The sequence below is a fragment of the Lathyrus oleraceus genome, chromosome 7 (genome assembly GCF_024323335.1).
Source record: "Lathyrus oleraceus cultivar Zhongwan6 chromosome 7, CAAS_Psat_ZW6_1.0, whole genome shotgun sequence".
Lineage (NCBI taxonomy): Eukaryota > Viridiplantae > Streptophyta > Magnoliopsida > Fabales > Fabaceae > Lathyrus > Lathyrus oleraceus.
Window position 1 is genome coordinate 527,363,387 of NC_066585.1, and position 16,347 is coordinate 527,379,733.

At 35.0% G+C, this 16,347-nt stretch overlaps 1 protein-coding gene and 1 pseudogene across 1 annotated transcript; one reads left to right on the plus strand and one right to left on the minus strand.

Moving 5' to 3' along the window:
• Nucleotides 1–7,579: 7,579 nt before the first annotated feature.
• LOC127107854 (uracil phosphoribosyltransferase) lies at nucleotides 7,580–11,441 on the minus strand. Its single transcript, XM_051045190.1, has 12 exons — nucleotides 11,153–11,441; nucleotides 10,875–10,970; nucleotides 9,967–10,045; nucleotides 9,509–9,567; nucleotides 9,132–9,209; nucleotides 8,840–8,921; nucleotides 8,546–8,594; nucleotides 8,393–8,454; nucleotides 8,236–8,303; nucleotides 8,018–8,073; nucleotides 7,893–7,940; nucleotides 7,580–7,794 (listed from the first exon to the last, which is right to left on the minus strand). Exons 1-12 carry the CDS (start codon nucleotides 11,249–11,251, stop codon nucleotides 7,743–7,745), a joined length of 828 nt encoding a protein of 275 aa, XP_050901147.1. The 5' UTR covers nucleotides 11,252–11,441; the 3' UTR covers nucleotides 7,580–7,742.
• A 1,071-nt stretch (nucleotides 11,442–12,512) lies between these two features.
• LOC127104777 (uncharacterized) lies at nucleotides 12,513–16,295 on the plus strand (annotated as a pseudogene).
• The last annotated feature ends 52 nt before the right edge of the window (nucleotides 16,296–16,347 follow it).

Below are 16,347 nucleotides of genomic sequence, written 5' to 3' on the forward strand. Positions count from 1 at the left end.
ATCAGCTTTTGACTTCAACACGAAATTTGTAGCACTTCCTCTTAGATTTCCAACGCATATCAGAACGTATACCAGAATTTTTGAAATTTTCGACATAAATGCGAAAAATTGCAAATCGGAAATTTTAAAATAACTACCAGAAATTTCGTTTTAGTATGTTTGAAAAAGTGAAACTTATGGAAGAAAAATAAAATTTAAAGTGTAAATATTAGGAAGGGTATTTTGGAAATATTGAAAATCTTGGGGTGTCGGGTTTAATTGAGGGATGTCAGGAAGAAATATCTAAATAGAGGGGTCAAAAAAAGTTCTATTTAATAAGGCCCTAACAATTAGACCCTCTCTTGTTAAACCTCCTATTGCGTGAATATTTTTTTGACCACTTATATTTAAGTCAATTCATATTTTTGTTTTTTAAATAGCCTAAATAAGGGGCTTAAAATCTAATTTGTTTATAATAATATATATATTTTAAAATAAATATTTTTGAAAATAATTATTTTTGGTAAAATAATTTTTTACTAAATAATAAAGTTGATTTTCTTTAATAAAAAAATCATTTTTTTCAAAAATAAAAATGTACATTTTTTTCAAAAGAAAAAATCTATTTTTAAATTAAAATATCTATTTTCTCTGAAGAAAAAAAGTTGATTTTTTTTAAAAAAAAATCCAAATTTATTTTGAAAAGAAAAAATATTGATTTTTCCAAAAATAAAAAGCTGATTTTTTTTCTATAAAAAAAGTTGTTTTTTAATCTAAAATAGTTGATTTTTTCATCAATTTTCTTTTGAAAAAGAAAAGTCAACTTTGTAAATAAAAAAATTATTTTTTATCAAAAATAGAAAAAGTGGATATTTTCAAAAAAATCATTTTTTTCTAAAAAAATCATCTCTTGAAAAGGGCCTTTAGTTTAAAGGGTTTACTTATTTTGAAGCTCATTTAATTTTAAAATTTTAGATCCTTATATTTTTTGGAAAAATTAGACTTTGATTCCTTAAATTAACTGCTCTTATATAAATGTGTTAGTTTTAAAATAATCTAATTAAATAGAAAAGAAAAATGATTGCAGATGTATTGTTTTTCAATAAAGTCCCACATTAATTTTGTACTCCCTCCGTTTATTTTAAAATATCATTTTCTTAAAGAAAAAAATATTTTTTTTTAATTGTTACTTGCAAAATTCAAGGTAGTATTAAATGTATTTTTCTTAAAATTACCCCTAATTATTATATAGAAAGAAAAAATAAAATAAATATAATAAATAATTAATGATATTATAGGTAAAAAAGAGAATTATTGTTCGGCACTTAAAAAGAAACGGAGGGAGTAATAAAAAAAATTAATAGTATTTATACAACATTAAACAAATTTTGAAATAAAACAAATCCCCTTCATAAAACAAATCACCATCATTGAGTTATACTCGTTGAAAACAATTTGTTTAAACCATCATTGAGTTATACTCGTTGAAAACAATTTGTTTAAATGTATACTTTTTAGTAGATTAAACAAGTGAGAAATATATTCAAGAAACATACAATTTCCACTTTATATTAGTATTAATTAAAAAACTTAACAGTTACTACAAATATTTAGAAATCTCCCCTTCTCATTGCCATACATATTTTTAATAAATAGTTAAACATCATCATTAGGTTTATTGATTGTTTATTGTAGTTCTTAAATAAGGATTAGATGATCAAAGCACTAAGAGACATAATCCAACATAATTCGAAGATAGAAGGTTGTATTCAAATTTCAATGTATTGTAACTTTTAGTGGCAAGCAAGATCTTACACGGCATATCTAAATATAGTAATTATCACATGATTGATTAAAACATTTGTGAAAATGACTATGGTACCCACCACTAGCCACCAAATGGAAATTGAGTATTTCCCAATCAATATGAAATGCCAAAATGAGTATTAACAAAATAAACTTTCCTAACTTCTTTTCCAAACATTAAAAAATAAATAGTACTTTAGAGTAAATGTTACACGTTGTTCGATCAAGAGTAAAGAAGATTGTAATAATTGATTAATGTGACATCAGATAAGTAACATGAGACAATAATGTCTCTTCTCTATGTATGGACTAAGGAAACATGTGTAAGTGTATGCGTGTGTGGTTGTATTATCTTAATATTTTAAGAAATACTCATACTTAATATTACTTATGATTCTATAAAATATATAAAACAAATAAATAGATAGAGCAAGAACCACTAACAGTTTTTCACAATTTATTTTATTTTTTAACGAAATTCTTTAACTTTTGATTATCTTTGTGCTATCACATAAATCTTCTCTCTATTTGATATAATTCACATTTTTTTTAATAATGTAATTTTGCTTTAATTTTTTTTGTCATTATTAAAACTAAGAATACATGTATAACATATAGAACCACAAGATCATGCAGAATCATCCTGACACTACCGACCATTAGTTCATATGAGGCGTAAAGCACATTCTCCAACTCCCTAGAGGTGTTCCCCTTCCAAATATGAATTTGAGGGTTGTCAACTAAGACACTATCATCTTCGTCGTCACCACACTTCACATTCTTTTTTGTCTGTTGTTTTTTGTAGTGTCGTATTTGCAAAAAACCTTGCATATGGCGATATCCTAGGACTGCCCTAGGAGAAAGCGACATCATGAGGTCACCCGAAGGGAGGTATCACCCTGTCCTTAAGTTTTTCTCGCCCCTAGAGGGAAATAAGCGTAGGATAAGACGCGTCTTGGATAAAGATAAAGTCATAATTGTCGGTAACCCCATCATCCTCAGAAATAGGAAAAACAAATGTCCACCATTTGACTAAGTAAGTGGTGGTTTTTTCCGAGGTAACCTAGGTCCTAAAGCTTCTATAAATACATTATCCCCTCAAGGGGATATGGAGATTCTCAAGTGACACAGATTTACTACTACTCAAAAAGAACCACACACCTAGTAGCTTTAACACCCTCATCAACCTAATTGCCCGCCTGCGATCCAGTTGCGCTGGCCGCCGGCAGGGCCTCTCATCTCACGTGAGTTGGTCCCTTAAAGAGCCTCAAAAACCACCATACATGGCTTCTCGTCACCCTGAGCAAGCCCTCATTACCCAAATTGTAATACACCTACGAAAACCTCTGAGTCCCCCTCAAAGGAAACACGCACGTCCTGTATTTTTTAACAAATACAGTTTTTAAGGAGACAGAGACACCCTTTTTAGAAACACCTTCAACAGAAGAATAAATGAGTATCCTATACGCATAAAGCTCCATAAACCATTAGGAAAATAGGCCTATGACGCAACAACCAATCCAAATGAACACGTGGAACTAATTGGTATCCTCCTAAATTTTAGGGGTGCAAGAGGTTCAACAAAGTTCAAGCTTTTTGTTTTTACTTTGAAGATCGAGGCTATGACATGGTTTAGAGGACTAAGAAATATATTCATTAGCTCGTGGGGGAGCTTCACATATGCGGTTTACCACTCTTTACAACATCTCGGAGACATCTAATATCGTTGAAAGTTTTGACCTCTATTAGGCAAGAGAAGGATGAGCACACATCGTCTTACATCATAAGATTTAACAAGGTGGTCATTCTGTTTAAATGCGCTTGCGAAAAAATGAAGAAGCATCTACTGGGCCTCAGAGTCCAATCAGGGTCCAATTTCATAAAAAGTAACGAGATTAAGTCCTGAAAACCTTTAATAGTCTATGTTAGAAGTAATTTATATTCAGTAGTATTAATATTAGATTTTTGTTAAGCTTAACCTAGCTAGTGTAGGTTAGCATTGTTGCCTACGTGGCATTTTTATTTGTGTATATATAGTATTGTAATTGTCAATGTAATGACATCCAATGTAATAGTTGTAAGAGCATTTTGTGTAACAGTGTATGTGCAATCATTTACTGTAACCATTTTAGCAGAGTAGTGAAAGTTTGTTATTCTCTCTTCTTTCATCTTCATCCATTTCACCTTGTGCACCAATAATTGGTATCTAGAACTCCGGTTCAAATCCACAGGGAAATACAGGGAAACACGGGTGAACGGTTAGGCGTTGTGTGATTGATTTTGTTTCTTGAGTTCGTGTTGAACTTTTTATTTGAATCGTAACAGAATCACATTTCTTGATTTTGTGAGATTGGAAAACACTAGTGCTTGAAGAGATGTGAGTTTTGCACAAGGTTGAAGATGAACGGAAACAATAATCTATGTACCAACCTTTCAGTGTTCGATGGCAAGAACTAAAATCGTTAGATGATTCAGATGTAGGTGTTGTTTAACGCTCAAGATGTTCTTGATCTCGTCAACGACAATTACATACATATTGCAGTTCCTGATAATGCAACTGATGCGCAGAGAAATGCTCAGCGTGATTTAAGGAAGAAGGATCATAAGGTGTTATTCTACATCCATCAGTGTGTGGATGTGAACGTGTTTGAGAAAATCGTCGATTCAACGACGGCGAAGGCTGCGTGGGACACACTGGTACGGTGGTACGACGATGATGCATCAGTGAAGCTTCAGTCTCTGCATAAGCAGTATGAGAATCTCAACATGAAGAACAATGAAAAGGTACCTGACTACATCTCTAGATTGATTCTGATCACAAATAAGATGAATTCATGTGGAGAAACTATCTCTGAAGAAAGTATCATTGAGAAGGTACTTAGATCCCTTACTCCTAAATTTGATTACATCGTAGTAGCAATTGAACATTCTAAGGATCTTAGCACGATAAAGATAGAAGAGTTGCAAAGCAGTCTAGAGGCATAAGAGTTGCGTCTGATTGAGAGAAACTCTGAAATGGAGGTAGAGCAGCAGGCTCTGAAGCAGCTTCTGGTAATAAATATCAGTAGTCTTGATCATAAGCCAAAAAGAGATCTGATGGTGTTCAAAAGTCAGAAACCTCAACTTCTAGAAGACAAATGAGTGCTCAAAGGGAAAGGAGAAGTATGCCAAGAAGAAAGTCAAGTTCTACTATTGTAAGAAGTTTAGCCACTTCGCTACTGATTGTCGGTCAAACAAGGAAAGGAAATCAGAAGAAGAAAATATAACCAAAAGAGATTATGATGATGAATTTGTGCTATTGATGGCTTCTGAATTTGATGATGCATATTTGGCAGACTAGTGGTATATGGACACTTGATGCTCAAATCATCTTACTGGAAATAAGAAATGGCTTATTGATTTTGACTCTGGGAAGAGGATCAAGATTATATGTGTTGATGATAAATACCTCAATGTTGAAGGTATGGGAAATGTCAGAGTGGTTCTGAATAATGGTAAAGCAACACTGATTCAGAATATGTGGTATGTTCCTGACATGAAAAGCAATCTGATGAGTGTAAGTCAATTAATTGAGAAAAGATTTTTCGCTTATCATAAAGGACAATCTTTTGAAACTATATGACTGTAATCAGAAGCTGATTATGAAGTCATAACAGAGAAGAAATAGAACATTCAGAGTGAATGTTAAAACTACAGACTCTGAATGCCTTTACGCAACAAGTGTTGTGAAGGAAAGTGAGTTGTGGCACAAAAAATTTGGTCATCTAAACTTCGGAAGCTAAGGGCATCTGAATTTAAAGAAGTTGGTACATGAAATTTCTGCAATTAAGAAGCCAGAGAAGTCATGCTATGTGTGCATGAGAGAGAAGCAACCAAGACTTCCATTTGCATCTGAAATGCCTCCAAGAGCAGAACATGTTATGGATGTGGTGCATTCTGATGTGTGTGGACTATTTTCAATACCTTCACTTAGAAGGAATAAATACTTTGTGTCATTTGTTGATGAGTTCACAAGGATGACATGAGTATCCCTTATAAAGTCCAAACACGGGGTGTTTACTAAATTTAAGAAATTCAGAGTGAAGGTTGACAATCAGAGTGGTCAGACTCTGAAGATTTTCAGAACTGATGATGGAGGTGAGTATAACTCTATAGAGTTCAGAAAATTTTGTGAGGAGAACGGAATCGAGCATGAGGTGATTGCTTCGTACACTCCTCAACACAATGGTTGTGCTGAAAGAAGAAATCGAACTTTGCTTGATATGACAAAGAGCACGCTGAAGGAGAAGAAGCTACCTCACATTTTGTCGGAAGAAGTTGTTACCACCTCAGCGTATGTGCTCAACAGGTGTCCAACCAAGAAGTTGAAGAAAAATTTTCCTTTAGAGAAATGGTCTAGAGATAAGCAAAGTGTGAGTCATCTGAAGGTATTTGGCTCTGTTTGTTACAAACATGTTTCAGATGCTAAGAGAAGGAAGTTGGATGACAGAAGTAGAGTCATGTTGCTTGTAGGGTACCATAATATAAGTGCTTATAAGCTCTATTGTCCTGTCACTAACAAGGTTGAATTCAACATAAATGTCATTGTGAAAGAATCAGAAGCATGGGATTGGAGTGAATCTCAATCCAATTCTGGTGTAGTACCAACTTCTAAAGAGATTTCTGACTCTGAAGAAGAAGCTGCCTTTGAAGAGGATTTTGCCTTTGAAGGTGAGTTAGAATCAAAAAGTGATTCTGAAAGTGACTTTGAAGACGAGTCTGACTCTGAAGGTAAATCTGATTCTAATCCAAATTCTGATGGTGATTAAGACTCTAGTGGAGATTCAGACTCTAGAAACGTTCCAGACTTTGAAGGTGGTCATGTCTCTGAAGGTGGTCATGTCTTTGAAGGTGGTTATTCTGGGGCTCCAGCATTTGATACCGCTCCAGCATTCAAAGGAGATTTTGAACAAGTTTAGAGACCATAAAGAATCAAAAATATTCCAAAGAGATTTGCATAGTTTGGCGTGCTGCAAGATATTAAAGTAGACTCTGAATGAAAAGTCATTCAGTGTGCCATGTTAGTAGACTCTGAACCAGACAATGTTGAAGAAACGCTAAAAAAGAAAGTGTGACTGAAGGTCATGAAAGAAGAACTTTAGGCTATAGAAAGAAACAAGACTTAGGAGTTGACTAAGCTTCCGAAGGAGAAGAAAGTCATCAGCGCCATACGAGTTTTCAAGATGAAATTAATGTTAGATGTTCTGACGAAAGCTATCAAGACTAACCAATTTCTCCACCTGAGGGATGGATTTTGTGTTGTTAATTTTGATTAGCTTAATATAAATTAAGGAATGGTGTTAGAAGTAGTTTATATTTAGTAGTATAAATATTAGTTTTTTTTGTTAAGCTTAACCTAGTTGGTGTAGGTTAGCATTTGTTGCCTTTGTGACATTTTTATTTGTGTATAAATAGTATTGTAGCTCTTAATATAATGACATTCAATGTAATAGTTGTAAGAGCAGTATCTGTGGCATGGCAGTGTGTGTGTGAGCGCAACCATTTCTTATAACCGTTTTAACAGAGTAATAGAAATATATTATTCTATCTTCTCTCTTCTTCCACCTTCATCCATTTCACCAATCGCATCAATAGTCTATTAGCTAAAGCTGAAAAATAAATAAGACAATCTATAAAGAAAGTTCCAAGAAAGCCAAAACAGGTAAAAGAGAAGTTGAAGAACTGAGAAGCAACGTAGGGAACAAAGGAGAAAGAAAGAAGCAGAGAGAGAAAAGATTCAATGAAGAAAACTTAATAAAATTGAAAGACCTATTTATTTCAATTCTTAACATTTAACATTAATAATAAGCAAAAACACTACTAAATAGGCAACTACATTATGAGTTTAGAATTAATTTGAGTAGTAATAATAACTTTATTCAAAATTTGATACATCCAATAATTAACATTCATGTATATCATGTACCATAGCTGCGATCGCCAGCATCTCCGAGGCCAGGAATTATGAACCTAAACCAGCGAAATAAAAAAATTAACAATGTGGCAATTCTATAAATCATGTAATTCTCAATATATAATTAAATTAAGTTATAATGTGAGGCACCAACCCTTTGTCGTTAAGTACGGGATCAATAATTCCGGTATATACTTGAAGCCTGTGAAATTTACTGATTAGAAAACTAAATGCTTGAATGAAATTGAAGAAAATATTTTATGTTATGTGATTGATTACCCCGGGAACTGCTCGCTCAGCTTTTCGAGAGCTGGAGGGGAAGAACATGCAGATATCTGCATTGTCATTAGTCCGTTATTAATTAGGTAAACTAATCGAAGAAATCTAACTTAATCACATTGTACATGTATGCAATGCACGACTAAAAACAACCATGTGATTATGCTGATGAAAAGAAATATAGCTTATGATTATGCGCGGATTATTCATTTCATTACCACTTTAATCTGCTTGTTGCTAACCCCGCGATCCTTTAAGAGATTCAGGGCTGCCACTATAGTACCACCTTCAATCCATACAAAACAACAAATTATAGTAACTACAAATTTGATGCATAGATATTGTATATAACACAAATACGAGTAGACTACAGACCCGTTGCCAACATAGGATCGACCACGAATACTTTAGACCCTTCTGCAAATTTTGCAGGTAGCCTGAAAACCACATGCGGTAGTATTTAACAAAAGGAGAAAAGGAAAAGAGCTGAAGAAAAAGCATATTTCCTTTCGAGTATGAATATCTTACTTGTTCAAATATATTGTTGGCTGAAGAGTTTCCTCGTCTCGGCTCATTCCTTTTCCAAAGAAACAAAAGGAAAAACAAAATATTATTCAACATAAGAAACAGACCAAAAGTGTTCTCAACTTTTATAGTTGTGCATCCCTATGAATTATTATGTCTAAACAGACCATAGTCTTATTTTAAGTTTATAATGAACGATAAAACAACAATAAACAAATATCGCAAACTAGATTTTTTTTCTCGATAAATCATGTTTTTTGGATGTACTCAGAACTAGTACAGTACACGAATCATTACCTAAATGATATGTTTTTGTAGCAGGCAAGATCGATGATGCATGTTCAGCAAGAGCAAGGCCGGCTCTCAAAATCGGAATTACCTGCAGAACTGATAAATTATTCAGGCAATATTTTGCAGAAAGGGACAATAAAGACGCACATCGACAAGACTATAAGTTAGTATAAGTTAAAACAATATCATCAATGATTATAAGTAGAATTGGAGTATGTCATAGTTTTGTAAGATATATCCTGAAAAATATCAAATATCAAAGTGTAGATAAACATATTGAAAGAAGTATGGTACTAACAGCCACAGGCTCTCTTGGATCAATAAACTCCACAGAGGCAACACCCAGCGGTGATTGAATCTCGCCGGATACTGTTGGCTGAAAACAATGAAAGAAAAGCAGAAATGAGAATAAATGTAAATCCATTAGTTAGTATTGAATGTGAAAAGGCAAGAGGAAAGTTAACCAATAATAATACATGATTGGAGCAAAACTTCAAGTTTATAACCTTGAAAAACCATGGCTTTAGTTTGTGAAGCTTTTAAAAATTATAATTAAATGATTTACAAACAAGAAAGGTTGCAACCAACGACATCAAAATATATTGAAGGAACTAACAAAAAAATCGAGGCAAAAAAATGCGATTAAGTATAATTTAGCATGAAATAGGAACTAACCAGCCAATCCCTTGAGGCTTCATACATTAGTAGCCTTCCCAACTCGGCCATTGCATTTCCTAAAATATTAGAAACACAAAGTGTCAAATTAACCTTCATATGATTAATCAAGTAATATCAAGCTAAGTTGACTAAATTTAGTTAAATAATAACGGGTTAACAAAAAAGAGGTAGAATGAGTGACATTAGTGAAACTAATAAGTTGAACTTTCCAAAATGAATGCAAAATTGATGCTACAGAACCACTAACAGTGACAATTCAAAGATCAAATACGAGTATAATAACAAAACTACCATAAGTAGAATGTGTTTGTCAAGAAGCTACGGTAAGTGTTAGCATAAAAACAAAAGTTGCCATTAGATTAACTTCAAAACGATTCAAGTGCTTGAAACCAGGTGGATCAATGTTCATCTCATATCAGAGTATACTGCTAAAGATTCAAAGAGTAGCCACTCACTGAAGATGGGACACGGAGTTTGCTCATTCCTGAGAACCGAAACCCAGTGCTTGATCAAAGGATGAGCAGGCACAAACACCTTCAAAACAGAACAAACATTGTAATCATTGATCAATCATATCATAATCATTACAAGACAATAAATTCACCAAAATTCAAACTTTAATCTCCCGTCCTTCCATTTTTCCTTAGATTATGTTAGGATATCATAAAATGAACAGAATGAAAGCGGAATGGAGCAGAGCGGAATGAAGATTCCTTTCTATCGTTTGGAAATTTTAGGACGGAACAAGACAATAAATTCACCAAAATTCAAACTTTAATCTCCATTCCGTCCATCTCTCCTTAGATAGTGTATGGATATCATAAAATTAACGGAATCGAGCAGAGCGGAACGAAGATTCCATTCCATCGTTTGGAAATTTTATGACAGAACAAGACAAATTCTTCCTTCCGTCCAAAAATCGGAGGGTGTAAGTGATGGAATTGAATACATATCACTTCATTCCGCTGCATTCGATTTTCAATGATCCAAACAATGGAATACCACTTCATTCCATCTCAAACCACTCCGCTCCATCTGATTCCATGAGTCCAAACAAAGCCTTAAAAAAAACTAAAACAGACTAACCAAACAAGCAATGACAAATAAATGATCAACAGAGAAGAAAAATACCCTCTTTTCTCTGCATTTTTTCTCTCATATACAAACCACACCAAAAATCCAAAACCAAAAGAAGACTAAAAAAACCTTCATTTCACACTAATCAACTAATTAAGCTACCATGCATAAACCCCCTCAAATAAACAAAACTCTACAAACCCACAAAAAAAACAGTTAAAAAACAGCAACACATTAATCCAGCAATGAAAGAAAGAAAAAGCATCAGAAGGTTAAGAAAACTAACGAGCATTCGATTGTTTTGAGAGAGAGGCTTCTCTTCCATTGTCATATGAGACCTGATTACTCCACAGGTGCGCCGCAGAACACTTGAAAAACGAACCTGAGTGGGAAAAACACAAGGAGTATATATATATATATATATATATTACAAATTATAAATTTCTAAATTAAAAGTTTTATATAATTAATAGAATCATGAATCTAGAAGCTTAATAAACAAAGAAAGAAAAAGATATTAATTAAAATAATTAAGAAAATTGAATTGGAAAGGTTGAATTTTGCCTTATTTGGAGTGAAGAGAGAGTGAAAAGTGGAGGGGATACGCGGCGTATTGGATGGGAATTGGAGATTAAGGTGGCAATGAATGCGGCACAGAGTCATGATCAATGAATGTTTGTGTTTGTTATCCCAAGAATTTCAATGCTAACTCTTGTGAGGTTTAAGACTAGAAGTTTTTTCTTCTGGTTTTGTGAACGGGTTTGAGAGGTTTTTGGTGAAGAAGAGGATAGTTAGTTGGATAGTAGATTGATCACACGTGGATGAGAGCAAACAATTTTGACCAGTTACTCCAGCTTTATATCTACTTAGTACTTGCATTGTCCACTTATAAGACACAAATATCTAAGCAAAATTACTAGGATCAATGTTGTTTATTAAAAGAAAATTAGACATGTGCTCTAATCTAGTACTACCAATTACTCCCTCCGTCCTATGACAAGTGACTCATTTGAAATAAAATGTCTAAAAATCTATGACTCATTTTAATTTGTAATCTAAATTAATTTTTTTTCTCCAATTCTATCCTTTTAATCATTAGTACTATTTGCATCACAATTATATTTGATAATGGATGTTTTGATAAAAATATCATTATCTCTTTTTTATTATTGTATTTTTGTTAATATGTGTGAAATAATCAATTAAATCACTTTATTAAAGGAGAGGAAGAACAGGAAGTAATTTTTTTTAAAGTACAAATAAAAGCATCTTTTGAGTCTATAATTCAACTCTCCATTGTTTTCAATTTTTTATCACTAATGCATTAGTACTTTCATAATCATAATCATTCTTTCTCTCTTTCTCACGGCAATTTCTTTTTTAAATTGATCGATTTTATAACAAATGAAGCATTTGTTTCTCTTTTGGTTTTTGCTGCGGTTACTTCTCCCTTTTGAAACATTCAAGTATTTTTTTATTATGGTCAAACTTCAACTCGTGCACATCGGTTAACTTCTTAGTTCTTTTAGACAAATGGACCTCCTCAAAGGAGATAGTATCTTTTCTATTATAAAAAATGGCATTCTTAAAATGATCAAAGATATTAAGTGTAGAGTATTACCCTTATATTACCGGCGGATTCAGAAATTTTAAGCTTTGGTACACTGATAAAGTTAGATCGAAAAATGGGGTGGAGATTATTATAGATAAGGAGTGGAAGAAGGATGTTGTGGGTGTGAAACAAATATGATATTGGATTCTAACCCTGAAATTCGTAGTGGGTCAAGACGCCTTTAATGTTATCAGTGCTTACGCGCCTCTGGTTAGGTTAGTATAACACCTTAAAGTAAAAATTTGGGAGGATTTAGAAAGTTTATTTTGGGATATTCCCTAAGGAGAGAATTCATTTTATGAGGGGGTCTAAATGGACATGTTGGGAGCGTATCAAGAGGTTTTGAAGGTGCGCATAAGAGGTACGGTCTCGGGAAGGTAAATGCGGAGGATAAACTCATTCCTATAGTTTTTCTTTGATTTTTGAACATACTATAGTTAATACTTGAAAAAGAGATAAGCATCACAACTCAACATTTAAGATGATTTCTCACAAAGCAAACCACTACTCATTCCAATGCAGATCCAAGAACACTCAAATATTTGAAAGAATGCCCCAATTGAGGCTTATTTTTTCCAAAGAGACTATTCCTTACATTTAATTGGCTTCTCAGCTTTTAACTAGGCATGATATGTAAAAAGTAAAAGATTCATCTCATGTCAATGTTTTTTCTTAGGTAAATCCTTAATATCTTGTCCCACAAAGTGATAGAATAGAATATTTTGTTATAATTAGTCATAATTAGTTTCCTATAATTATGTTGTATCATAATTAAATAGTTGACCAAATGTTACACATTGTTGTATATATATTCTATTCAAATCATTAAGAAAGACACGGTTTCCATTATCTTACATGGTATCAATCCTAATCGACCCCCCTCTCTAAAAAAAATGCAGAAACGTGTTTCTTCTTCTCCCTCATTACAGTCTGTCGCCGCATGCTTCTTTTCCCTCCTTGAAGTCTGCCGCCGCAACAGGACTACCGTACTCTGTACCGCTATCACCGTCGCACCTGCAACCATGTCTGAATCAGACCATTCATAACACAGTGACGCCGATACCCACAAATCCGCCGATACTGGTGATTCCGGCCAGCCCAAGAACACCACGTTTCGAGGTTCCAAATCAGAGTTTCATCCCGCTCTTGTCATCTCCAATATTAGGAACCACATTCCTATTATTCTTGAGATGGAAAAAGATCAATATGGCACATGGGCCGAGCTTTTCCGCATCCATGCTCGCTCACATCGAGTCCTGCATCACATCGTTCCATCTATCAAAAAAGAGCCATCAGTCATTACCGACGCCAACCATGAACAATGGTTCACTCTTGATGCCACCATTCTTCAGTGGATTTATTCCACTATTTCTACCGATTTGCTGACCACTATTCTAGAGCCCAACTCCACTGCAATGGAAGCATGGAATCGCTTGAAAGATATTTTTCAGGACAACCAAAATGCTCGAGCTGTCACTCTTGAGCAAGAGTTTTCTAACACTCGTATGGAGGATTTTCCCAATGTATCAGCTTACTGTCGGCGTCTTAAGATGCTTTCTGATCAATTGAGAAATGTTGGCTCCCTGTCAACAATCATCGTTTGGTCCTTCAGCTGATCTCTGGTCTCCCAGAAGCTTACCGCAGTGTTGCTACTTTAATTCTCCAGAGCAACCGTCTTCCGGCATTCTATCAGGCTCATTCCATGCTCAATTTGGAAGAAGTAGATATGGCTAAGATGGAAAACACAGGCTCTCATGCTGCTATGCACACCACTCATCTGAAACCTACTGAAGACATCTCTCAGCGTGGCAACCGCCGCCCCGACAACCGTTCTCGCTCCCGTGGCAACCAGGGTCGCGGAGGGGGACGTGGTAACCGCAGTGCACCTCAGTCTGGAGCTCCCAGCGCTCCCTCACCTTGGTCTGCCCCTCCTTGGCAACAACAACAATAGTACCCAACCTGGCAACCATGGGGTTGGACTTCACCACCATGGACTATGCCACCGTGTCCGTATCCCACCTCTTAGCGAACACGCCCTGCCGGTCCTCCTAAGTAGCCAGGCATTATAGAACATAGTCCTCAGGTGTATGCAACCTCTACCTCATCTCAGATACCGACAGACATTAAGACCGCAATGCACACCATGTCACTTCACACTCCTGACAATCAGTGGTACATGGACACGGGTGCAACATCTCACACAACCGTATCACAAGGTAATCTCTCGTCTTATTTTCTAGTAAGTAATTCAAATCAGAAAGTCATTGTAGGCAGTGGCCATGGAATTCCAATTCACGGCACCAGACACACACAAATAACCACATATCACCAACCACTTCACCTTAACCATGTCCTGCATGCCCCGAAAATTATTAAAAATTTAATTTCTGTGAGACGACTCACAACTGACAACAATGTTTATGTTTCCTTTGATCCTTTTGGTTTTACTGTCTTTGATTTTCAGACAGGGATCACCCTTCTTAGATGTGACAATCGTGGAGATCTTTATCTAGTTACCACTTCTCCCAGTTTTGTCGGTCTCACATCCAGTCTTTGGCATAGTCGTCTTGGTCATCCTGGCGTGTCTGTTTTGAATTCCCTTTGCAAAAATAAGTTCATATGTTGTGAACCTTTTAATTCTTCTGTCGTTTGTGACTATTGTGTTTTAGGCAAACATGTTAAATTTCCATTTTTTGATTCTCAAACTACGACTTTGATGCCTTTTGACATTTTACATAGTGATTTATGGACGTCTCCAATTTTAAGTTCTGCTGGTCATAAATATTATGTCTTATTCTTAGATGATTTTACAAACTTCTTGTGGACTTTTCCTATTAGCAGAAAATCTCATGTGTTTGAAACGTTCAAGTCACTTACTCAACTCATTCAAACTCAATTTTTGCAAAAAGTCAAAACATTTCAATGTGATAATGGCGGTGAATATAATAGAGTTTTTTTAAAAATATTGCACTGATTATGGTATAGTTTTTCGTTTCTCTTGTCCCCACACATCCTCACAAAATGGGAAAGCGGAACGCAAAATAAGAACCATTAATAATATGGTACGCACTATGCTAGCTCATTCTTCTGTTCCCCCCTCGTTTTGGCATCATGCTCTCCACATGGCAACTTACTTGTTAAATATTATTCCCTGTAAAACACTTCATAATCAGTCACCAACACAACTCATGTATCATCGTGATCCCACCTACACACATCTCAGAGTCTTTGGTTGTCTATGTTATCCATTATTCCCGTCATCTACCATTCATAAGTTACAACCCCGCTCTACTCCGTGTGTCTTCTTAGGTTATCCGCTGAATCATAGAGGTTATAAGTGTTTTGATTTGTCTAATATAAATTTAATAATTTCGAGGCATGTTATCTTTGATGAAACTCAATTTCCCTTCACCAAGATACACTCCCCTTCACCTCACTCTTATCAATTCCTAGATGATGACCTTCACCCGTACCTTATACATCAGTGGCAAAATCAAATTTCACCACCTGTTGCACATAACCAACCAACACCGATAATCCCAATTGACCAACCACTACCCTCAATAAACCAACAATCATCATCTCCTACCTCTTCGATCAACACACCCATTACAATAAACTCTCCATCATCACCATCAATTCAACCGCATCCACCTCCACCTACACGAACCATCACCACCCGAAGCATGAAAGGCATTGTCAAACCCCCGCACGATATTTAACTTAACAATCTCTCACTCTGACCACACCATCTCTCCCATACCTAAAATCCCCAAACTAGCCTTATCAGACCCGAATTGGAAATCTGCAATGCAATCTGACTTTGATGTTGTTATTCGAAATAAGATGTGAGATTTAGTTCCTCATCCTTGTGATGCTAATCTTATTCGATGTATGTGGATTTTTAGGCATAAGAAAAATTCGGATGGCTCCTTTGAGCGTTATAAGGCTCGTCTTGTAGGTGATGGCAGGTCACAGGTTGCAGGTGTGGATTGTGATGAGACTTTTAGCCCTGTGATGAAACCCGTTACCATTCGAACAATGCTTACCATTGCTCTCTCCAAGTCCTGGCCCATTCATCAACTGGATGTCTAGAATGCCTGTTTACATGGTGATCTTCATGAGACTGTTTACATGCATCAACCAT

What these genes read in the sequence shown, in the direction of transcription:
- LOC127107854 (XM_051045190.1), bottom strand. Translation starts at nt 11,251, where the DNA reads ATGACTCTGTGCCGCATTCATTGCCACCTTAATCTCCAATTCCCATCC. An exon ending in AAGCCTCAAGGGATTGGCTG is followed by an intron (nt 9,210 to 9,508) that starts GTTAGTTCCTAT and finishes CATTGTTTTCAG; the next exon opens with CCAACAGTATCCGGCGAGAT. An exon ending in CCAACAATATATTTGAACAA is followed by an intron (nt 8,455 to 8,545) that starts GTAAGATATTCA and finishes TGTGGTTTTCAG; the next exon opens with GCTACCTGCAAAATTTGCAG.